This window comes from Leptonychotes weddellii, chromosome 6, assembly GCF_054177405.1.
Source record: "Leptonychotes weddellii isolate Sample4059 chromosome 6, ASM5417740v2, whole genome shotgun sequence".
In the NCBI taxonomy this organism is placed as follows: domain Eukaryota; kingdom Metazoa; phylum Chordata; class Mammalia; order Carnivora; family Phocidae; genus Leptonychotes; species Leptonychotes weddellii.
The window spans coordinates 104,361,966-104,387,921 of NC_138374.1; the positions used below are offsets into that span (position 1 = coordinate 104,361,966).

The 25,956-nt window shown below is 38.3% G+C and overlaps 1 protein-coding gene across 3 annotated transcripts in view; it reads left to right on the forward strand.

Moving 5' to 3' along the window:
• The window catches only part of NSL1 (NSL1 component of MIS12 kinetochore complex), a 47,097-nt gene extending 21,426 nt beyond the window's left edge, over window positions 1-25,671 (forward strand). Inside the window, exons 5-6 of one of the 3 annotated variants that reach the window (XM_081824845.1) lie at window positions 11,384-11,451; window positions 12,915-14,410. In XM_081824845.1, coding sequence (XP_081680971.1) covers window positions 11,384-11,451; window positions 12,915-13,193 — 347 coding nt within the window. In that variant the 3' untranslated portion in view covers window positions 13,194-14,410. Of the gene's footprint in view, window positions 1-11,383; window positions 11,452-12,914; window positions 14,411-22,332 lie in introns of those variants that run through there. The other 2 variants (XM_081824846.1, XM_081824848.1) reach the window with 2 other exon arrangements.
• Window positions 25,672-25,956: the final 285 nt, after the last annotated feature.

Here is a 25,956-nt window from a genome sequence, read left to right on the forward strand (position 1 = left end):
CCTGGCTGCTTCTCTGATTTCATCTCTGACCTTGGTCTCTTATCATTCTCACCTTTTCCTTATTGTGCTGCAACCACACTAGCATTCTTGCAGTTTCCCCAAGGACATACCAAACACACAGTGGCCCTGTGGCTTTTGCACTTGCTGTTCCTTGGTTCCTATCTGAAACCACCTGCCTAACTCACTTCACTCAGCTCTCTGTTCAAAGTTACCTCATCAGAGAGGTCTTTCCTGACAACCTGTGTCACATTCCCTTCTGACCCCCTTGGTCATACTCTGTCCCCTTAACCTGCTTTTGTTTTTTTCACCACTTAAATGACATATAATTTCTGCTTATTTTATCATCTGCATCCCTCCCCCCACTGTATTATAAACTCCCTGTGAACAAGGACTTTGTTTTGTACTTCTGTGTCCCCTGCTAACTCTCTAAAATCATTATCTGACATTGTACACCCAAGAAGTATCTATGAAATAAATACATAATTTTATATAAATTGATCATATATATTTAAAAAAATATAGTATTCTATTTTTTACTTTTTGTTTTGGCTACCTCTCTCCCTTCCATTCACTACACCTTCAGATATCCAATCTTAACCTGGTACAAATCCATTTATCCATCTTTCTCCACTCATATAATCATACAGGAATATATATGCACTGAACATTTGTGGGATAATTTATTTTACAGAAAATTGAGTCATGTATTCAAACTATGTGCAGTTTACTCTTTTAACCTAAGTATATGGTAGAAATCCTCCAGTTCAACTGCCATAGATCTGTGTTTGTATTTTAAATTATGTTATATTTTTATACTTTTGTGCTCATAGTAAATGCAAGTTTAACATGAAATTTTAAATAACCAATGGTGTATATATAGTAGTAAATGAAAATCCTCCCAAGTCTGCCTGATTCCACACACCTTCAAATAGACAAGTACTTTGACAGTTTGATATGTCTGATTTTAGATCTTTATCAGTGTATTTGTAAGTGAGCAGACAGGCACAGGGGGTTATAAGTTGTTTATTTTTGTATTTTTTTAAAGATTTAATTTATTTATTTGACAGAGAGAGACACAGCGAGAGAGGGAACACAAGCAGGGGGAGCGGGAGAGGGAAAAGCAGGCTTCCTGCTGAGCAGGGAGCCCGATGCGGGGCTCGATCCCAGGACCCTGGGATCATGACCTGAGCCGAAGGCAGACGCTTAACGACTGAGCCACCCAGGCGCCCTAAGTTGTTTATTTTCTTATATCAGTATTACATAATACATTCTTGACTTTTTATTGGTAATTTCTTTGTGCTTTGTACACACACAATTTTATTTAAATAGATTTATATACATTTCAGGGAGTGGGATTTTTATTTGTTTTGCTTGCATCCTCTTTCCTCCCATCTTCCACTCCCATCTTCCACTCACATCTCCAAGTATACTTTGAATCAGAGAACTCCCATCTTCTAGAAGACCTTTAACCTAATCTTTCAACTTTGCTTCTTTATCAATTCTTCTATTTTTGTATTCTTGTTTTTATTTAATAATTTTTTTCTTTTGTACTGTCTATTATGATTTCCTTTAGCTATGAGAGGATCCTAAACTTTTAAAATTTAGATTGCTCTATTTTTAATGCCATCTGCAGTAAGTTTCTCACCTTGACATTAGTTATATTGGCTGTCATTCATGGTTGTGATTTCTTCATGTATTGTGGAATTTTGATTTGCAGACTCTTCTTCACTAAGATAATTTATGTGCCTATTTTCTTGTCACTGCTTTCCCCCCTTCCTGTCTAGTAGTTTTGTGGTTGCCTTTCATCTGGCCCCTGAACAGTCTCAGCAAAGAGCCAACCTTGAGTTGGCAGCTTGGGGCCCCTGTTCCACTGTAATAGAGGAGATAGTGGATCCAGTCACTAAGTCAGCAGGCAGCGTGGTCCAGGCCCAGGCTTTGAGGCATTATCTGGCTCCCATCATTTCTAACATACGCCTCAGCTCCTGGCCATGGTTAATGGCAGGTCTTTTTCAGCCTCCTTTTCAGGGTAGGAAAACTCTATCTCAGCCATTGGTTTCATACAATGAAGCTGACTCTTCCCATTTCCTGCTCCTCTGGACTTTGGGTGGGCCCCTTTTATGTTATAGGAAGCAAAGTCCTGGGTACCGACTGCCTACTTACCATCTGCTTACTGGTGGATCTGCAACTTTGGCCTGACTTACAGCTTTTTCTCTTTTACTTTTTTATGGTTCATAGAAATGTTTATTTTGTATATGCTTTGGGATATCTTTTTAATTTTCTATATTTATGCGATGATGTTTTGGACAAAGGTGGGGAGTTTTGTGAATTTTCAAGACCAAGTTGACCAGAAGTCTACGATACTCTTAAAAACACAAATCAGTTTTCATTCCTCTGCTTAAAATCCTAAAATCTTCCAATTAAAAATAATAATAATAACATTTCAAACTTCTTAACATTCCCTTCCATGATCTGGCCCCCACTTAACCTCTCCAAATTCATTTCAGGCACTTTCCTTTTTGCCATAGCCCTATGGTCCACCTTTCAGTTCTTTGAAAGTGCCTCACTTTCACAAATGCTTTTCCCTGGTGCTTCTAAAGTTGGCATCTTCTCAATTTTTCTTTCTCATTTAAATGCTGCCTCCTCAGAGAGATCTTCCCTAACTACCGTAATGACAATAGCCTCTCCCCAGTACTCGGTCATAATACTTGTTTATTTCCTTAATAGCACTTGTTACAATATATTTGTGTATTTCCTTGTTTATGGTCTCACAAAACTGAAAGCTCCATGAGCTTTTTTATTTTGCATTTGCATTATAAGTGACCAGTATATAGCACCATGCTGAATAAATATTGAGTGACTATTATTCATCCATGCACTCATCATATTTATCAAGTGTCTACTATATGCCGGAACTGTTCTCACTGTAGAGGATATAATGGTGAGCAACACAAACAAGGTCCCTGTTCTATGGAAATTATGTTCTAGTTGGGAAAAGAAAAGTATAAACAGATATAAAAGTAAACAGTCAGTGGTAGGGTGATGTGTTTAGGTGATGGAAGACACTTTTGGGGAAGTAACAAGAAGGAATTTATCTTATGACAAGAGGAAGAGCTTTTCAGTTAGGGAAGAGCTAGAACAAGGTTCCTAAGTCAAGAGTGAGCTTCAATATTTATGGAGTAAAAGACCACTGAGGCTCCAGTGGAGGGAATAGTGGGAAAGAACATTACAGGATAATGTTAGAGACTTGGCCCAGGCCAGCAAACACAGGCTAGGAGTTTGAAAATATATGGTACCTTAAAAGAGATACAACTCTTCAGTACAGAAGATGCTGGTGAGGTGCAGGTGGGCGTGGATATAGAGGATTATATATATCTGTGACCGAGTAGGTGTGTTCAACAGCTCTGTTTAAGTTGTAGCAAAGGGTTACCTTCCAGAAGTCATAAATCACTGCTTAGGTTTTTGTTTCATTTTCACCAAGGGTGCTACTTTTCAATTCATGGTTCTTATTCATGCCTTTAGTTATCCCTTTAGCAACCAGTATAAGCCAGACATCCTATGTAATGCATGCTTGCTTGCTCATTTATGCACATAAAATACACTGGGAATAGAAAGGAAGCCCTCAGTTAGTGCTTTTTTGCTGAATGTCTACATTCGTGCAGGCTTTTAGAAGTTCATGTTTCCCAGTTTAGTCAGTGCAGTGACCTGAAAGCAAAACTAGGTTGATTACCCAATCTTTCATATCCACTTTTTCATTTCCCTATGTTTTAGAAAGCAAGTGCCTAGGGAAGGCAATGTCCTCAAGGGTGCCTACTTCCACATTTTTAAGAGCAAACTTTTTTTTTTAATATCCTTGCAGCAATCCTCTGATTAGTTATCTAGCAGTAAGATGAGTTTTCATTTGTCAGTTATAACCTTTTGTGATCCTATTAGTAAAACTAATAATTGCTTCTATATTGTCTTCTTTTTTAAAAAAGTTCTTTGAAGTTAATTGAAGAGACTCCCTTTTCCCCCCTGTCCTTCACTAAACATGTACAGATGACAAGGAGCTATTTTAAGTTTCTCTACAGTAGACTTGATACTTCCAGTTCTTTTGCTGACCCTACAAGCAGAAGACTTAGAGACAGTTCCTCTTCTTTCCTAATAATGCCAACTTGCTTAAGCCACTGCCAGAATATTTACAGGTAGTTACCCACTTACAAATGGTTGTTTCAAAAATTCTTATTCAATCTGAGCTTTGGAATTTGAAATGCATTTCCCCTCTGAAAAAATTTGCAAGTGGCATTATAAATGGGTAAGTTTCTAGGCTACCCTTTAAAGACCTATTTTTTCCTATAATGTAGCTGAAATACTACCCATTTATGTTGAAAAATATTAGGAAAATCACCTTTCAGATGCACATTAGTTCCACTACAGATGCTTAAATAGGATTTGGAGGGAACAGTTTGGATCCCTAAACACCTTTGCAGTGAGAGGATAGTGGAGTCACAAAGATGTCCCCATGAAGGCTATGGAGAGAAAGCCATTGAGAATGCCTCTGAAGGAAGCCCATCTGCAGTCTCCTACCTGGCAGGGACTAGCCATCTGCATGTGATACATTCTTCAGTCAGATGTTTGTATATCAGGATTACCTATATGCTCTTACCAGTTATAAGAAGTGAAAAATTCATTTAAAATAATCTTGAGTGAGGGAGTGAAAGTTTATATATTTTGAAAATTTCTAAGCAGATATTAATGTTGGAAAATGCTTTTTTGATGCATTTATAGGCAATATATTCACATATTTAGTGATCATTTTTAATTGTGTGTTTGTTCTCCCCCCTCTTTAGTGCTTTTTAAAATCTTTGTGTGCTTGGTTTTATTCCTAAAATTATTGATGTTCCTTAGTTTTCAATGAAAGGAATTTAATTCACTTATCTTAAAAAAAAAAAAAAAGGATACTGTAATGTTAATAGTTAAAACAGAGTTAACTCTAGAATTGTTCTATTTTCACAGTTTTTTTACCAGACATAATTTCTTTTTATTTCAAGAGATTTTTATTATGTTGGAGCTAACTTTTGACCATTTGTTAATTTATATTCTTATGAGTATAGTATAATTCTGGACAAAGGGGTATTTTAGAAAGTTACATATAGAATATAAAACAGTGTATGCTTTGAATTCTAGGAAATGTGGGTTCTAATTCTATTCTAGATCAGTTCTCAGTTCTCACAGCTTTTGTTTTCTTATCTGTTAAAGGAGGCTGATGAAACCTGCTTGCTTCACAGGGTTGTTAATGGTTATTACACAAGATTGATTGGCAATGGATGCCACCCAATACTACCGTAGGAGTGGGCTGTCGGGATTAAGTAGAGACAGATGTCATGCCATTGTGTTTCTCATCTCTGTACTCCTGTTTTCTTTTCATAGTCAAGTTTCTCAAAGAATAAACTGCATTCACCAGCTTCACTTTTAATCTCTCATTTTTGTCAAAAAATCGGTAGTATTTAGTATTTATATTGTTATGACTATATAAATGTTCTTCATTATGAGTCAGGTAATCATTACTATGAGTATATTTTTCTTGAACAGCTTCTCATCCTTCGGAATGATAATTGCTTTATTTTTCTGTTTGTTTAGTTTGCTGTTGTGTCTATCACTAATTCTTTCCCAAACTCTTCTATAGAACTGTAAAATTACTCTCAATATGGTGAACACTTAAGGTTATCCATCAAATCCATTTTAAAACCTTTTCCTTTTTCTTGGAGATATTCCCCTGGGAGCCTTTTGTCTTCCTGTTCTAATCTGGACTGGTTGCTGTCTAGGCCTCTGCAAAGCTTTTGTCCCATCTGTTCCTTTCCTCATCATCCTAGGAATTTCCTGTACTTCTGTTTTGAATCATGTTTCCTGGTTCCTGTGTTTTCTTCTTTCTTGATTTATTCCCTTGTTTTGGTATAGCACATCCTCTGCCACCAACCTCCTATTCCCACTCACCCCAGCCATCCAGTGCAGATCCTCTTCTATGGAGACTTTCATGATACCTGTGAAGCTTCTACTCTTCTTTCAATTCCCCTGTTGGATTGACCTCACCCTTCTTTGTGCCTCCACAGCACACTCTTGTCATAGCCTTGTTTCGTCATACATATTGAGCACCTGCTTTACGTGTCAGGCGCTGTGTTCGACACTAGGGAGTCCAAGGTTAAGAGAATGAGGTTCTTGTTCCCAAGAAGTGCTAACAGATAAGAACACCATGGTTCTCACTGGAGACAGTACTGCCCCCTAGTGGCACTTTTGAAAAAGTGAGGGAAATTTTTGGTTACCACAGGAATGGAGAGGGTACAGCTGACATTTTGTAGTCAGGAGCCAGGAATACTAAACGTCTTATATGTCCAACACAACTTTAGAATATTCCACCAGGAATTCATGTGTAAAAATCTGTTTATAATTATCCAAACCTGGGACCTAACTCCATTTTACACATAAACTACTCTTGGCACTTTTACATAGTCATTGCTTGTGCAACAGATAACAGCTATTGTCCATAAATATGGGTTTATAGACAGTTTTTTTTTTCAAAATAGCATGTGTTTATACAAAAATTAAGAATCCCGTGGATGATAGATTATTTTGTAAATCATGCAGTAATAATGAAGAATATAAATTAGCATACCCTATAAATGAAAGTAAGATAACTTTCTAGAGTAGATGTTAAAAAAGATTCTGTTCATTATTGTGTGGATGTGTGTATAAATTGAGGTATAACATACAGTGCATAGCTTGATGAATTCATATACAAGCATACTCATAAACACATGTAACTGCCACCTTGATCTAGATATGCTGAGTGTCTGCATGGTTGGGAAACATAGGACAAACTTATTGGTAAACAGTATGTTATATTTTCAAATAATGTGCCCATTATGTTTTCATGTATACAATAAGTACAACTGAAAGTATCCAAAAAGTCTAGAAACAAGGAAAATAGTGTATTTATTATGTATTAACAATTGGAACCATTGCCTTAAATTTATAAATATTTTACCTGAAAAGGTAATTTGAGTTTAAAGAAAAAGATATTGAGTATATTATCTGAAAATGTAACTAACACATATTTATCCTGCTTCCTGACTTTAGGGACAGTCTGTACTGTGTAATATTTCCAGTACCCAAAGCAGTTTCCTTACCTTCCTTTCTGGTTAGTACTCCCCGGCCATCAGAGGTAACCACATTCTGACTTACATCATCATATTTCTTCAAATATTCCTTCTCTGTTAGTCAACATGTGCAGGAAAGGTAAATAAAACTTTTAAAAAGAAACTAACTAAACAAACGATCTTTGCAACCAGTGCTACATTTTATCAGTCTATGAAATGGTTTAGGTTCAGTTACAACTTTCATACTCCTTTTTTTCAAAGGACAGTGAATTACTTAGCATTTCAAACAGCATTTTTAACTGAAAATGATTTTGGTACAGTATGTGGTTATTACAAAAGCAAAAAAGCTGATGGAAAATATGTTATAGAAGATTTGAGAGTCCTTTTAAATAGGATTAGAACTAAATGTTACTAAGTTAATGGAAACAAAATGTAGGAATCTCATTTTTTTTTAATTAATAGAAATGATTTTTTCCTTCATTTTTTTTTTAGAGAGCATGTACGTGGGGGTGCAAGCAGGGGCGGGGGGGCAGAGGGAGAGGGAGAGAGAGAAAATCTTAAGCGGGCTCCACGCTGGATTGGGGCTCAATCTCACAACCCTGAGATCATGACCTGAGCTGAAATCAAGAGTCACATGCTTAACTGAGCCACCCAGGCGCCCAAGAAATGATTTTAAAATACTTCCTATTATTGCCGCACTAAATTCTAAAAATTATATTTCTGTATAGTGATAAATTATGTGACTATTAAAATTTTAATATTAAAAATCTGTTTAAAATTCTGATTATATTTTTAGATGCCTTATGTTTATTCTTATTCAGAATCTATCCCCAGAGATCTATCCACAATCCAGAATTGATCCACAGAGATCAACCACATATCTTTATAGTTTCTCATATTCTTGTTTTGGCCCAGTCTATCCTGTGTTCCTCATCGCCTTTTGATAGTATGATCACTGAAGTCTTTTTAAGTAAATGTATATACTAAATGTAGTCTGAATTATGGTGCAATTACAGAGTAGGATTTAATCTTACACCTTCCCATATTATAAGGTAGGGAATGATTTTGACATGACTTTTTAATAAGGCCATTTCATTTGTAGAAATATTGCACCTTCTAATTTTCACCATTTCAACAGCCTATACTTTGTCTCAGTAGGTTATCCATACTCCATTATTTCCTCCTTATCATAAATATTATAGTCTTATTTCTCATAAAACACTAATTTTTCTATTTCTGTATATCTGATCTTTTGTTTTCTATGTAGAATGACTTCTGATATAAATTTTCTTAAATCCAAACTTAGTATAATAGGTACAGTTATTTGAGTACTTCATTATGTCTTCTGATATGGTTGGATATGAACATATTAAACATATTAAGTAATATTTTATTATGGTAAATGTCTATTTTTCCTTTGTATTTTTATTTATATGTACAAAAATATCATCTATGAATTTTTTTGGAATAATAAGGGGAACTTTACGAAATATGTTCTAAAGGGGGAAGTTGGGTCTGATGGGGTTGAGAAACTGTTCTAAACAAATCAGTGCAGTGAAGTCTTCCAGGTATTCTACTAGAGCTGTCAGGACACAGTGGCAGTCTGTAGCCCAGGAATGCTCAGTTCAGGCAGAGGGTAGAATTGGTGGCAGGGATCATGGAAACGTGAGGCTGCACAGGAAAAGTTTGGTTTGTTTCTGTGTGTTTCTGTGTGTCTCTCTCTTCTAACCTGAAAGTTCCTTGAGGGCAGAGACCATTTTTCCTTACTCTGAGTCCCTAGTGCTGGGCCTAGTCCACGGAAAATACATAGTAAATGTTGGAAGAATGGGCAACTCCCACACAGGTGTGTGAGTTTGAGGGAGAGAGCTGAAGGGTGGGCTTGGCCAGAAGCCAGACTGCTGCAAGGGTACCAAGACATGGATCATGTATTTGCGTACTCAGAAGGAAATTTAGGGTGCCTGGGTGGCTCAGTTGGTTAAGCGACTGCCTTCGGCTCAGGTCATGATCCTGGAGTCCCGGGATCGAGTCCCGCATCGGGCTCCCTGCTCAGCGGGAAGCCTGCTTCTCCCTGTCCCACTCCTCCTGCTTGAGTTCCTTCTCTTGCTTTGTCTCTCTCTGTCAAATAAATATAAAAAATCTTAAAAAAAAAATAAACCAATCGTTTAAAAAAAAAAAAAGGAAATTTAATAATCGCCTAAGTACTTTGGGGAAGTCTCCCTAAATCTTAAAAGAATTGAAATTAGCATATTAATCTAAGGCAAGGGTCCTTAGAATAAAAGGGGATTATGAATTTGGATAGAAAAAAATTACATTATTTTTACTAACCTCAGACTGAAATTTAACATTTCCTTCAGTGTTGAATGTAGGTCCCAGTGGTAGTATTAGCAGTACCTGTAATGTTTTTTGCTACTAAAAGCCATAGATATTTTCAATTTCAGTTGTTGCAGGTACCTCACAATATTGTTTATGCTCATTATTTTCATATTGTATTGTTAGACCTGCCACTTGATCTTGTTATTTAAACCATTAATAAAGAAGCACATGTATTACCTATCATAACTTTGTAAGAATTGTATTTTTAAATTTTATTTTAAAACATTCTGAAATTCTAGAGTAAGCAAAAACAGTGTTATAATGATAGAAATCAGATGAGTGGTTGCTTCTTATAGAGAAGGTTGATTGGGAAAGGGATACAAAAGAACTTTCTAGGGTGATGGAAGTGTCCTATGCATGGTATGCATGTATCACAGGTGACTGAGTGTTAAACTTGAGATCTGCATTTCTCTGTATGTAAATTATACCTCAATTAAAAAACGAATACATTTAAAACTATTCTTAGAAGGTGTCTGTAGGCTTCATCAAATTGCCAAAGAAGTCTCTGGTAGGAAAGATGGTTAAGAGGCCTTTTTCTGAGGCCATCCTGTTGCCTTTGCCTTTCTCTTTCTTTGAGTACCCTGTTTCTCCCAGTTACTTTTGCTATTCATTTCCCCTTTTTTCTAAATGTGGTCTCGCTTTTTTGACCTAAGGAAAGTCAGAAAAGAAAAATAGCAGCTATGAAAGAAATTTTTTGCTTGGTTGTTTGCCCCTTTCTTGAAGCCAGTAAGGCTGTAGCTCTCCTAACAGGGTTATGTATTTGCTTAGACTTGACGTAATTTCTAGTGACAACTACTCTTCTAAAAACTAGCTTGTAGATGATTTCAAAATGGAATGATTTTTCTTATCCAGTTTTGCTTGGAGTTTTAGTAGGATTTTTATCCCTTTGTATCATTTAATATGCAGTTCTGTTGTAAAGTAGCCGTGAACATTTATAACAAAGATTGGAGGAAATAAAATGTATTAGGAATCAGAAAAGCATCAAAGAAGGAAGGAAAGAAGAATTAATGTTACAGTCTAATCCAGATTTTTCCCCCCAGAAATCCCATCTAGGTATCCTCAATGCAGTGTGATATTATATATTCCAAATTCAAATATGTTTTACTTATATAAAACTCAAAGTAATACACATATCAAATATTAGCCTTTATCTATTTTAAAATGTGGTGACAGGGCTTGAAGATTTAAAAAAAATTTTTTTTTTAAGATTTTATTTATTTATTTGAGAGAGGTCGGGGGGAAAGCACAGAAGGAGAAGTGGACTCCCTGCTGAGCGGAGAGCCCCATGTGGGGCTCGATCCCAGGACCCTGGAATCATGAGCTTAACCGACTGAGCCACCCAGATTTTCCTTTTTTTTTTTTTTTAAGATTATTTATTTCTTTATTTGAAAGAGAGAGAGAGAGACAGCGAAAGCAGGGGGAGTGGGAGAGGGAGAAGCAGGCTTCCCACGGAGCAGGGAGCCCGATGCGGGGCTTGATCCCAGGACCCTGGGATCGTGACCCGAGCCAAAGGCAGACGCTTAACGACTGAGCGACCCATGCGCCCCAGGCATGAAGATGTTAAACACAGTGTAGATATGTATAGAACAAACATTGGACTCTTAGTGGCACCCAGTGCTAAGACTACTCCTAATATAACTCTTGTTGCCTATCATCTTATAACTGTTAGTTTTTCTCTACTGTTCTAACATTTCCACGGTCTTTTTATTTATCTAAATAAATTTAATAGGACACTTATTTTAATAGATTACAAAGTATTCTAAGAAAGATTGAGCTAAGGTGGATAGTACTAACAGATTTTTGTCCAAATAGTATCTGTGTCTTTTATGACTTGGTATTAGATAAAAAACCTAAAATACTATTTGGCGGTTTCTTTGCAGCCTCTCGTGTGGAAAATTTGAAATGCAGAGGAGAAACAATAGCTAAGGAGATCAGTGAAGCCATGAAGGTAAAAGCTACATGCTAAAAAGTTATAAAATGAACAATATGTAGCTAGGTATTTGCTTTCAACATCCATATGTATTTTAGTCTATTGTAACAGGAATTCTCAGTATCTTTTAAGTAGATCTTTAATGAATTTATTAAAGTGACAGTAACATTGAGAATAACTAACATTTAGTAGGCACCAGTATGTGCCAGTATTATATCTGGCTTCTTTGAAGATTGATTATATTTTTGAATTCTGAGAGTTAGCAGTCTATCAAACAATTTTGGATAATAATACCACTTAACATTTAGTGAGCATTTATGGGTCAGGCACCATCTAACTGCTTTACATATATTATCTTATTTAATCCTTGCAATAATCTTATGAGGTAGATACTGCTAATTTCCCTATTTTATATTTGAGAAACTGAGGCACAGAGAGAGGCTATAGATTGCCCAAATAAACAAATGAGTCAGGACTTAAACCCTGGATATTTGGCTCTAGAGCCTATATATATTCTTTTTTTTTTTTTAAAGATTTTTATTTATTTGACAGAGAGAGACACAGCGAGAGAGGGAACACAAGCAGGGGGAGTGGGAGAGGGAGAAGCAGGCCTCCCGCCAAGCAGGGAGCCCGATGCGGGACTCGATCCCGGGACTCTAGGATCATGACCTGAGCCGAAGGCACACGCTTAACAACTGAGCCACCCAGGCGCCCCAAGAGCCTATATATATTCTTAACTGCTATATTATGCTGCATATCCAACTTGGATATCTTAATATTATTATAATAAAATTGTTTATATTCTTGACATTTATTTTATGCATATAGGGAAACATTTGGATTCCTAGTGTATGAAATTACTTTAAAACTCCTCTAAATCTCCCATGTTCTGATAATTTTCTGGTTTGTATTGATTCCATGATTTTCTGGTACTCATAGCATTTTCTTTATCAGTAGTTGGCAAACTGGTGGGCAGGCAAAAACCCAGCCTTGCCACTTGTCTTTGTAAATAAAACTTCATTGGAACACAGCTATTTCCATTCATTTATTTATTGTCCGTGGCTTCTTTACATTACAGTGGCAGAGTTGAGTAATTGTGACAGAGATGTAAGGCCCTTTATAGGAGAAATGTACTGATTCCTGTTCTTGATGATCAAGATTTCTAAAATACTTACTATCCTAAAATATGGAATTTCAGACATTAAATCCTTGGCTCTGAAATTCTGTTACTTCCTGCTGCCAAAGTTTTATTTTACTACCAGGCATTGTAGGAATAGAATGTATCTTTTAGTTTTAGTTTTTGGTTAAAATCCTCAACTAATATTGGTATTTTAAGGTAAAGCCAATATCCATGACCCAAATAATTAGGTCTTAGAAAAAGCCTTGACCTGAAGAATTAGAATCGAGAGTGTTGTATCTGTCTCTGTGTGTTTGTGTTCCAACCTGAAATTAATGTTAAGTATTACTGTTGTTTGTTTAAGTCCTTGCCTGCATTAATTGAACAAGGAGATGGATTTTCTCAAGTCTTAAAGATGCAGCCTATTATCCAGCTCCAGAGAGTCCACCAAGAAGTCTTTTCTGGTTGTTGTAGGAAACCAGATGTTAAACCTGAGAGCTTTATAACACAAATAGAAACCACACCAACAGAGACTTCAACCAGGAAAGCCACTGACCTGGTCTTGAAAAGAAGGCGAACTAAAGACTGCTCCCAGAGAAAATGGTATCCGCTACGGCCAAAGAGAATTAATCTTGACACATAAGCTCTTGTTTGTCTTGAGAGTTGAAATTTGGCACTGTCAACATTTAGATTACAGCCTAATGCCTAGACAGGAAAAGACAAATAACTCTTTAACTAGTGATTCCTTTATACAAATATAGTAGCTCTATGCTGGGATATAATGTAATAATTGTATTTCCTTCTCATTTTGTCTTTAGTAGATGAAAAGCATATTTTTTGAATATTGGCACAAAGCCCATCAGTGGGCATTAAGAGTGCAAGCTTAAATGTCCTTAAATGTAATCAGCTCTTGGCTGCCTTACAGCTTTTGTGGAATATCACGAGTAACACATTCTATTGGATTTCTAGTATACATCTTTTAAAAAGAGCAGTATCACAGTTGTCTCTCTTTAAGTGCTAAAAGTAATCATCAGTTCTGTTTAGGAGCTAGGAGCAGATGAAGTTTTTTTTTCCCCCTCAGTGTAGTTTGATTTATCACATTGATATGCAGATAAGAAGACTGGCTTTGACTTTGTTTACTCTAAGTTCAGCTAATTTGGATTTGTGGTATTATTTTTAGGATTTTTTTGTTTTTATTTTGTAAGACAGACGACTTAATTATGTAAGAATTTTTCTTAGAAATAAAAATTGGCATGTAGCCAATGTTTCTTGTCCACACTTATTTTCTACAGGCTTTTCAACTTAAACATTTGATTTGGGACTAAGGGTTTCTTTTCAAGATTTCTCATTATATCTTTGTACATGATTGCAGTTCAAAAATATGTATTGGATTAAAAATTAACAAATTGTCATTGTGGAACAAATATAGATGCAATCATACTGAACTATTCTACGTTTAAGGATGTTTATTTATCACGGATGTTATTGGTAGAAGGCTGAGGAAGCTATATCGCCTATAGCTCTAACATTTCACTGTAGTTTCTTATAGCTCTTACTGTGTCTCTTCCTCACATTAATACAATGTAGGCAGGGCCATCCAACTTTTATCCTTTTCTCCTTTGATGACTGTATAACTTCATTCATTTGCAGAGGAATTTACTAATCATGACGTTGGGAAATCTGTACTTCTTATTTATTATGTCTTACCAATCAAATATCTAAATGTGACAGAAAGTGTGTCTCAGCGAAGAAAATTTACAAAGCCACTTTATTGCACTCTGTATTTTAATCTACAATTTTAGATCTGTATATTTGTAATAACAGTGTGTTTTTAATTAAAATACTGTACAAAGACTGAAATCTTGATACTGTGTATTTTTTTAGTTGTAGACATCTTGAACTTAGCTTTAGTTGAATGGTAGGTAAGCATCCTGCCTTTCAGAACATAATAAATTTCCCTTTAAAATTGTTTTGAAGCTATAGAATATTGTTATTCTAATACAGTGCTCTGTTTTTTATAGTATAAAAATTCTGTATGAGTTGTTTCATTTCAGTAGCCTGTAAACAAAACAATTATTGTTTTTTTTTAAAAGATTTTATTTATTTATTTGACAGAGAGAGACAGCGAGAGAGGGAACACAAGCAGGGGGAGTGGGAGAGGGAGAAGCAGGCTTCCCGCCGAGCAGAGAGCCCGATGGGCTCGATCCCAGGACCCCGAGATCATGACCCGAGCCGAAGGCACACGCTTAACGACTGAGCCACCCAGGCACCCCAAGCAGCTGCTTTCTGAAAGAAGTGAAGGAAAATCTGTTTTCTAAACTTCAGCCATTGGAAACTATTAGTCTGATTGAGTTGTTATAACAAAATATTAGGCTGGATGGCTTCAAAAACAAATTTAATTTCTTATATTTCTGGAGGCTTAAAGTCCATGACCAAGAGGCTAACAAATTCGGTTTCTGGTGAGGTCTCTCTTCCTTTGTATATGCGTGGGGGTGGGGGTACTTCTTATAAGGACATTAATTCTGTTGGATCATGGTCCCACCCATATGACCACATTTACCCTTAATTATTCCCTCAGAGGCCCCCCATCTCCAAATAGAGCCCACACTGGGGGTTAGGGCTTCAACCAGGGATCTTGAGGGGACACAAACATTCAGTCCATAACGGTAGACAACAGAAATCTTATCCTAGACCTTCTTCTCTGGGTCATTATGGCTTGGGCTGCATAAAGAACAAAGTCAATAAAGTCAAACCTTTTGTTTGCTTCAAAATATAGCTGTCTCTAAGACTGAATTTGTTTGACTTCTGTTGAAGGCCATGGTTTTTCCTTCTCTCCCTTCACAGTCATCCATTCAACAAATACATGTTAGGCACCTACTCAGTTCAAAAGTCAGAGAGGTTCAGAGCATAGTCTCAGAGCCAGATCATCTATTAGTTATTATTAGTTAATATTATTAAATAGTATTGGACTATTAGAGTTACTTAACCCCTCTGTGCTGCTGTCTCCTCTAATGTAACATGGGGGTTATGATAATACCTATATCATAAGGTTATTATATGAAGTAAATGTGTTCATAATATAAAGTCCTTAGGTTAGTACTTGGCACATAATTTACATAGTGAGCATTCTATAAGCACTATTACTACTTGGTTTGATGAAAGAAATGAAAACAGTCATAGGATTAAACATTGTCTTCAAGAAGCCCATATTCTAATGAGAAGAAGGAGCATGTAAACAATGACCATGCAAAGCAGCTAATGCTCTATAGATGTATCTGTGGCAAACTTTGGGAAGAAGTCGTGAAAGTCTTTGTGGAGGAGGTGACATTTCAGCGGTTTTGAGTATTTTAGGCAAATAATCAGGAAGATTCCTGGCAGTGTGAAGAGAATTTCCCAAGGCAGGTGGTTGGGAGAGAGCATGGGGTACTGAGGACCATCAGGTAAGGCTATATGAATAGGTCTTGTCTAAAAAGACTTGCTATAGGTGAACTTGAAGAGAGTCACGGTCAGCTCTTAAGAACTTTGTACTTTTTAGAATTGGCAATGAGGAGCCATTAACTTCAACAAAGGAGGGGAAAGGAAGGGGAAATTTGTTGAATCCATTTTTCTCCTTGTGTAGCATTTACCCCAAAATAGCAAGAATGAGAGAAACACACACTCATCTGATGATGAAACCAGGAGGTATGTCGCCCAGACCATAGCTTATGAAGAAGGAATGTGTATGGAGGAAACAGTAATGAATTAGCAGATCAGAAGAAGATCAAATCTAAGTGTCTGCAGAGAGAGACATTGGTAAGAGAAATTTGCCAATTTGCCCCCAGATTCTCTGGAGAACTGAAGAATGGAGGACACTGTAGAAGGCTGAGATGAGATGGAGGAGCCTGAAAATGAGATTGTGTCCACCACCCCTCCACTCACTGTCAGTAATTGCCTTTGCCAGAGGAGCTTGTTTTCTGGAAAAGATTGAAATAAAGGGTCCCTGGCGAGTAAAGGTGAAACTCAGAACAAACAAATGGTCAGAATGAAATTCTCCATTGGAATGGTAAGACTTGAAGTTCCAGGATACTGGCTGTTTGGCTCAGACATCTTAGATGATCCCTTAGAGAAACTGAACAACCTGGAGAAAAAAGCTAGAATAGTGTGATAGTTGAAGATCCCAAGCCGGTCCAATCACCCCATACTGCAGAGCTGTTCAGTGTCTGAGTCCCAGTTACATAGAGCTTCCAGAAACATTTTTGTATTTCATTCTAAAAATTAAGTGGACATAATAAAAAGCTGGAAGCTACCCACATATCCATCAGTAGTAGAATGAAAAAAAGAAATTGTGGCATAACATAATGAAACACAACAGAAAAATTTTAAAAAAATGAATTCCTGATAAACACAACATGGATGAATCTCAAAGATGTTACGTTGAATAAAAGAAGCCAGACACAAAAGAGGGCCTACTGTGTATGAAATCAAGAATAGGCAGAACTAATCAATGGTGATTACCCATGGGGAGAGGGGAGATATTAATTGGGAATGGAATGGGCACTGGGAACTTTTTTGGGTGAAGGAAATGTTCTATATCTTGATCTATATCTTGTTCACATGGCTATATATAGAGAGAGAACTGTTTAGCTACATATTTATGCACTTTATGTAAGTTTTATCTAAAATAATAATAAATACACAAATCAAGATTCACCAGACATTTGAGGGAGGCATTTATTTATTAAAGGTTTATTTATTTTAGAGAAAGAGCATGCACAAGTGGGGGTAGGGCCAGAAGGAGAGGGAGAGAATCTCAAGCAGACTCCCCACTAAGTGCAGAGCCCAACATGGGGCTCAATCTCACAACCTGGAGATCATGACCCTGATCATGACCTGAGCTGAAACCAAGAGTCAGATGCTCGACTGACTGAGCCACCCAGGTGCCCCTTGAGGGAAGTCTTTAAATGCAGAGACCAAAGACTATGAGTCCCACAAAGGAAAGAATCTGTTCTGATGTATCCCAAACACCTAGAAAAGTGCCTGGCATATAGTTTCTCAGTGCATATTGGTTAACCAAATGAATGAAAACAAGCACACAAAAACCAAAGAGAAAACAGGACCTCAAAAAACCTAGAGAGAAATACAAAACAAAGTTTCAGAATAATTACTATCCTCCCAGAGATAACAGATGATATTCCATTCATTAAAAAAAAAAAAAGAAACAAGAAAGAGTTCTTGAAAATTGTAGGTGTAAAAGTTGAAAGAAATTCAGTAGGAAGGCTGGAAGATAATATGAAATTTTCCCAAAAGTAAAACAAGATTAAGAGATGGCAATTTAGAAAAGATAAGAATAAAGAAATAAATTCAGAGGGTCCAATATCTAATTGATATCCTTTCCAGAAAGTGCAGAAAAGAACCAAGGAGTCAAAATTATCAAATATAATGCAGTTATCATGTGACCCAGGAATTCAACTCCAAAGTCTAAACCTAAAATTGAAGACATGTCTACACAATAATTTGTACATGAATGTTTGTGGCAGCTACCCAAATGTCTATCAGTTGATAAATAGAAAGATAAAATATGGTATATCCAATTGATGGAATATTATTTGGCATTAAGTATAGTACATATTACAATGTGGATGAAACTTGAAAGCATGCTAAGTGACAGAAATCACTCACAAAAAACTTTTGTATGATTCCATTTATATGAAATCTCCAGAATTGGCAAATCTATAGAAACAAAATAGATTAGCAGTTGCCCAGGGATGCCCAGGGTAGGAGGAATGGGGAGTGACTGCTAATGGGTATAGGGTTTCCCTTGGTGATGAACATGCTCTAAAATTGATAGTGGTGATGGTTGATTGGTGGATATACTAAAACCCATCGAATTGTACACTTTAAATGGGTGAATTATATGGGATGTGAAGTATATCTCAATTTAATAAGAGTAAAGAAATATAATACAAGAAACATTCCAAGATACCAAGACTCCAGATGGATTCCAAAACTCCAGAAGGAAAAAGCCCACTGAGTATTCAGCACAAGAAATGAAGACAAGAAACAAAAAACCAAAATCACCCCCACCAAGGCATATCACTGTATTAGATAAAGGGAAGTTCCTAAAAGCTTCCACTAGGGGAGAAAGATCATAAAGGAAGAGGAATTGGCATGGCATTAAACTACTAAACAGTAATTTTTTTTTTAAGATTTTATTTATTGACTTGAGAGAGAGAGTGAGAGAACATGAGCAGGAGAAGAGCAGAGGGAGAAGCAGTCTCCCCATCTGAGCAGGGAGCCTGACTCGGGGCTTAATCCCAGAACTCTGGGATCATAACCTGAGCTGAAGGCAGATGCTTAACCAACTGAGCCACCATGTGCCCCTAAACAATCATTTTTAATTTAGAAGTCTCTGGAGCAATACAACCTAGAAATGTCCAGTATAAATGATTTGCAGCCTAGAAATCTATACCCAGCCAAACTATCAGTCAAGTGAGAGGTTAACCTAAAGCCATTCCCAGACATGCAAAATCTAAATAAATACATACTTTAAAATATATACGTTTTATCCCAAAACATGCTGTTTGGGACACTACTAGTGGATATAAACCAAAAAGCAGCCGTGGGATCTAGCAAAGAGAAGCTACAAGATGGAGAGCAGCAAACTCAAGTCCACAGGACACTAGTCAGCAAATCTGGAGGAGAGTCCAATCAGACCAGGCTGGAACAGAATATGTAGAACTCAAAAAGAGGTATTTTCAGGAGGAGGAAATATAACTGGCAAAATGAGTGATAGTTTTAACTACCTGGAAAACTGTACAAAGGAGATATTTTGTGGTATTCAGATGTTCAGAGAAATAAACCCAATAAAAGATCAGGCATTTATTCACTATAGTAAAGCAGAAAACTGTACAAGAAAAGAAATGTAGTCATAGTTACAAGTCAGCTTCACAGTGACCAGTGTTTATATAGATACAACAATGAACACCCTAAATCTGAATTCAATAAAAAATTGAAACTGTTATATTGGGAGGGTAAAAGGATTGGGAAGTAATCAGTACATGAAGGGCACCAGCAGTCAGGGCAGGTAGTGGTCAAAGCGCTGGCGCTGGGTTCAGGGTTCCCCCTTAACTGCTGGGCTCTGGGGAAGTCCAGGGTGTCCCAGGACAGGAACTGGAGCAGCCAAGGTGACAGGGATTGGGCACGGAGGGAGCTGCTGGACCAGCCAGTACAGAAGTTCATTTTGTAATACTGAAACAACTCATGTGGTCGTAACTGTGTGACCACCTGAGTATCAGCCATGAAATGGGAATGTTGGGGAGTGAAATCTTCACCACAAGTAAAAGTCAGTGCATAATCCCTGAAATAGCTGAACCAAAAGACACCACAATGTGGATATTATTCAAATAAATACCAGAAAAAGCAAACAAACAGCTAAGAGAGTGGAAAGTGGATGAACCTAGGTGGGTGAAGCGGGCCAAGGAACTGATATTTTTCTGTTATAAGCCTTATAGATTTGATTCTTTATGTGTGTGTAATACTTGCATAAAAATAAATTTGATTTTTAAGTGATTTAAAAACTCACACAATATGCAAGTGAATTGAGTAATCTTTGATTCTATCTTTCATTATTCATGTCATTGAGAATTAAGAAACAAATTATCCCCCAGAGGCTTTTGCAGGGTTTCAGTTCCATTCTCTCAGTATATTTCAGATAAGACTTGTAGACTTTGTTTTTAGCTGAGAGTTTAGTTTTGGTTTCTTTAGAGGGTTGTTTTGTTTTTTTTTTTTTTTTTAACCTATTGCTTTGCAAATAGGGTTCTATTTGCAAAGAATTGAGAATTAAGAATGAAGCCCCTATATACAAAGATGATGAAAAAGTATCTTTCTAGAGAACCACTGAAGAGGTTGTAGTGATTTTATGAAAGGATTTGGGGGAAACTAATGTTATATTCATTTGAAACTTCAGGGCTATAAAGTCCTCCCATAATCATTGCTTATACCCTGTGGGCTATTCACTAATAATATTTGAATGAATGAATGATTTCATATTGCAAATTTCTGACTTGTCAGTTCCCTCTAGATCACAATCTCAGACATTAATGACTTGGCATTCATATTCATTATTAATTGAGTTTAGAAGATGGGCTTAGTACTGCAGGAGGTGGGGGGTGGGGCCATGGGAGAGGGTGGGATCTAAAGGACTGAGGGCAAATCCCGGCGAAACTTGCCTGAATTAAAACCCTAGAGTCTCTTGGCTGCTGAAGCTGAAGTCTACCCCCTATAGCCCCGAGGATATCAGAGCAGACGATAGCATTCACACTCTCAAATTGACTCCATGGTGCCAACAGATATATTTTCCCTCTGGCCCTCATTTCCTTGGGTTGCATTCCTTTGACTTCTGTGTGGCCTGGTGTAGCCAGATAAGAAAACCTGGCCCCTCCGAGTCCCCTGCTCCGGCTGATCCCTGTGCATGTGAAGGATCAGGCAGTCTGTATTTTCACCTTGACTAGCCTCATTCAGAGAATGGCTCCTGCTCAGAGATTTTAAGGCCTTCCTTGCTGCCCATACGTGCGGCTCTGCAGCCCACTTCTGCCATTGGTGGTACTGGAACTCTCCGTCCATCTCTGTCCCTGGTGTTACCTTGATGGGAATCCCCTCCGTGCCCTTCTTCACCAGGCCGTTAAGTATACAAAAGAGCATTTCATTTTTTTTTTGTTCCTTCAAACTCTTCTGAGGTTGTTTCCCCAGGAAGCAGCCAGAGGTTACCCTCCCCCTCAGAGTCCTTGCTGCCTGCATCACCCCAACCGCCTCTCAGTCCTCCCTCCCCTGCCCCCTGGCTGCACTGATGGTTTCTAGCTTTTTCCTTTGTTCCTGCATTTGAGCCTCCTTTTCTTTTGAGTCATTTTACAGCTGAGTATCTCCACCAGAAGAGTAGGCAAAAAAGGGAGAAGAGGGATGCTTTGACCTGCCTATCTTGCTTCATTTCCCTCCCTGATTAAAATATATATATATATATATATATATATATATATATATGGGGAAAAGGTTAGAATAAGTTTGGGTATGAACTTCCGCTGATCTGTCATATTCTACATACATCACATCTGCCCACCTCTGATCCTGTGAGGGTGTAGAAATTAGGGGATGACAGTGGGAGCATAATAATATTTGGGCAACTTTGTAGGACCCCTCTGCTCCAGGTCGTGAAAACCCCAGCCTCAGAGCCTTGTGGTCTTTCCCACTCACATGCCATACAATATTTTAAAATCATTTTTCATACATACCTTCTTTTATTCCACAAACACTCAATGAATCCAAATTGTGTGCTAAGGTGTGTATGGCTATGCAGATGTGAGCCGAGGCACAGGTCCTGCCCACAAGCAATCTACCCTCGGTCACTGGAGAATCCAATAGGGTGGTAAAGGGGAAGTGGAGGGAAAGACTTGGGAGCAGCGGGGGGTGGGGGACACACACCTTACTGTTGCTGAGGTTCCAGGTTCCCAGAAGGAAGATGAAACTGAAACCCAGAGGATTCTGAGACTTCTGAGGAATTAGCTGCTTACAAGAAGTTGGTTTGTCTGGTTTCAGCAACTATGATGGAGTACTAAGGAATTCCTGGCAAATTTTGATTTTTTTTTTTTTTTTTTTTTACTGGCAAATTTTGATACTGCAATTTCTCTTTGTTAGAAGCCCAACCCAAGAATTTTTCTTTTAAAGGAAATTATCAGATTTGGCAAATGATTACTTCTCTAGAAATACTTCTTACTAAAATGAATACTTTCTTTTGTCCTTTACACTCAAAGGGAAGCACAGTTCAAGACCATAAGCCAACATTGCATTGTCTCTGTCTGGGTGATGGACTCCATGACCTCTATCTCCTGACCCCAGCACTCTCTGGCTGCTCTCCCTGGAACACTGCACTTCATTTGCTGGGGGTTCTGCCCGGACCCCCTTCACCCCATCCCCCAGCTGTTCTGTGAGTCACAGAGAAAGGAAACAGAGGAGGGATACTCCGAGACGTGGGAACAAAAGCACCATGGTCAGGTTTGCCCCCTATGTTGTCTGTGAAGTGGTACACTCTCTGGGGGGCTCGTCAGGTGGTTATATGTAACGTGCAGAGAAACCTGTGGTTTCCTTCCCTATATAATACATGGGATCAGTGCTTAGAATGCTCAGAAACCATGTTTTTCCGTAACAAACTCCTTTTCTCTTTCATATCTCCCCAGAAATCTGATTTGAAAAAAATTGTTTAAACAAACCCACAATGTCAGATTTGTTCCAGCAACATGAGGTCACAATATATTCTACTCTTGGGAGATGAAGATACAGATTGCCCAAAGAAAAGGAAGAGATTCAGTGAAACCACAACTGTAACCGTGCCGCAAAACCCGGTGAAAGGCCATTAATAAATAGCGTGAATTGTAGCCCTGTGAAAAGGAGCATATTTTTTAAATAAGCATGTGAAGAGTCCACTATATGCCCAGAATTATACAAAAATATTTTCCTGTGAATGTTTAAATGTAGTCTTATCAACTGATTTGCTGAAGCTACTAGTAATAAAATACTAGTAGTTACCATGGGCAGAGTGCTTCCTATGTGTCAGGAACATGCTAAGAGGTTCACATGCATCATCTCAGTAAATCTCAGAACAATCCATGAGGTAGAGGCGATCATCTCCGTTCTCATGATGCAGAGACAGAAGTCAGAGGGAGTGCACACCCAGCCACTGCCCCAAGGGTCTGCAGCCCACCACAGTGGGGCGAGGCTGGGTGACTACAAGCCCTGCCTGTGTCTCTCCCCGTGGCCACAGCAAAGGCCCCTTGCCCTGGGTCTCACATACCCCTGCCATTACACGACAGCCACCTTGCTGGACCCCTCCTCCCCCTCTTCCTTCTCCTCCCCCTCCTCTTCTTCTTCCTCTCCTCCTCCCCTCCTCCTTCTTCTTCCTTTTCCTCTTCCTCTTCTTCCTTCTTCTCTTTTTCTCCTTCTCCCCTCCTTCTCCTTCTCCTCCTCCTTCATGACTTATGATAACATATGTTAACAGCAAACATTTCTCAATTTTTCAGGAGTTAATGAATAGCTAACATTGCCAGATAATATCAACATCTAAGAAATTGCCCAAAGTGATTTAAAGCAGTTGATTATCTTCCAGAGATTCAATATAGTAGTCCCCCCACCGCATCCATGGTTTTGCTTTCTTCCATTTCAATTATCCACAGACAACTGGATGAAGCAGGTGATCCTCCTTCTGGTGTATTGTCAGAAGGTCAACAGTTGACTAATGCTACATCACAATACCTGCCTTATTCACTTCACTTCATCTTATCACACAGGCATTTTATTATTCCATATCATCACAAGAAGAAAGCTAAGTACAGTAATATATTTAGAGAGACCACATTCACATAACTTTTTAAACAGTATATTGTTATAATTGTTCTATTTTATTATTAGTTATTTGTTATTACTACTAATAATATTACTGTGCCTAATTTTTAAGCTAGACTTTATCACAGGTATGTATGTATAGAAAAAACAGCGTATATAGGATTTGGTACTATCCATGGTTTCAGGCATCCACTGCGGGCCTTGGAACGTATCCCCTGAGGAAAAGGGGGAACCACTGTATGTCCTTTTGCTGTCAATTTCTTATGGAAATATAAATCATCGATAGAGAACCATTCCTTCATTGTGGGAAGCTAACCATCATGTCTGTTCAGAATTACACTTATAAGGAATTCCAAACTGGCAAACTAAGAATTAATAAGGTTTTAAAGCAAATTCCAGACAGTTGAGTCATCAAGTCTTTTTGGGAATTATGTGCCACACATTTAATTCATTGCCCTATCTCTTTGGTGGCATGTTTGTGATATTTAAATTATAAAAGAAACAATTTTAGTTGATGGCTGCTTGAAATTGTATCTGTATTCCAAATTTATGCACTGTCTGTTACAAGAATGATGTTTTGAAAACACTGACCTGACTTATTTTTGTTTCTCTAAGTTTACCCTTGTTCCCTCCTGGCCTTCCATGTCTAAGGCAGAGCACTGAGGCTTACTGCCCTTCAGTAATGAGGAGGGGGCCATGGGCCCTGCTTGGAAGAAGGGGCTGTGGGACAGCTGGGCATCAAGGCAAGTCCTTGAAAGCCCTATTTTGTTTATAGAGAAAAGGATTTTCTAAATTCCATTAACCTCTGTGTCACACATTAGGAGTCCGATCTGGTAGACTAGTTATAAGCACAGTCTAGGAGAGGAAGGAGACCTTTGTCCCTCTGGCCCCTGTGAAGTGTGGGAAGATGAAAAGGATGAAGCCGGTAGACTCAGAGCCCCACTTCTCCCCTCTGGGGAGTGGTCTCAGACTAGAGGAGAATGAAGGGACTCTGACAGGACACAGCCTGGAAGCACATTGTCCCTGTGCCCCTCATCTAATCACGATCAGACAGGAGGGTAAAATCAATACTGTGATGGTGCTCCCTAATTTAGCCCCTGAACCTGCCTTAGCTCTGTTGTTTCACAGAAGGCATTTGGAGATCCCTACATGCCACGTGGAAGATTGTGGGAGGAGCCAGTGGAGGTGGCTGGCAGCCTATCAGAGGGATGCTGGGAAGAGTGAATCATCCTACATTGGTCTGGACATTAAAGGAGAGTCACAGCCATCCTCGTGGGTAATGCAGTGCCAGTAGGAGCTGAGGTGAGCTACATGGTCAGGGAGGGCCACAAGCCTGGACCAGATCCTATAAACCACAATGTCAGATGTGCCCAGAGACCAGGTGGACAGGGGCATCACCATGGAAACCAGAGGGGCCAAAGAAGGTACAGGGATCTGTCCAGAAGGCTCTAGAAACCCTTCTTCCCCCCCTACATCCACATGCAATCTTAATGAGGAACAAGGAAATCTAAAAGATACTAAATCATCCAGGAGAGCCAGAGTTACTTCCTATAAACTGTTTCAATAATTGGATTGAACTAGATTTTCAGAGTTGGACTAATGCTAGTGCTTTTTTTTTTTCTCCTACCACTCAATAGAATAGTAGTTTATAGGGGAGATCTAATCTCTTTATTTTCTTTCAGATGGCTAACTACCTGTCCTGACACCATTTATTTAATAGTACCTCTTTTTTGATAGTAACCACTGATTTGAGATGCCACATTTTCCATTTAATAAAATCTAAAATCTATTTGGGGTCTGTTTCTATTCTGTTCTAGTCAAACGCCCATACCAAATTGCTTTAATTTTTTATAGTTTTATGATATATTTATTTTCTCTTAAGACTATTTCTCCTCCGGGGCGCCTGGGTGGCTCAGTCGTTAAGTGTCTGCCTTCGGCTCAGGTCATGATCCCAGGGTCCTGGGATCGAGCCCCGCATCGGGCTCCCTGCTCAGCGGGAAGCCTGCTTCTCCCTCTCCCACTCCCCCTGCTTGTGTTCC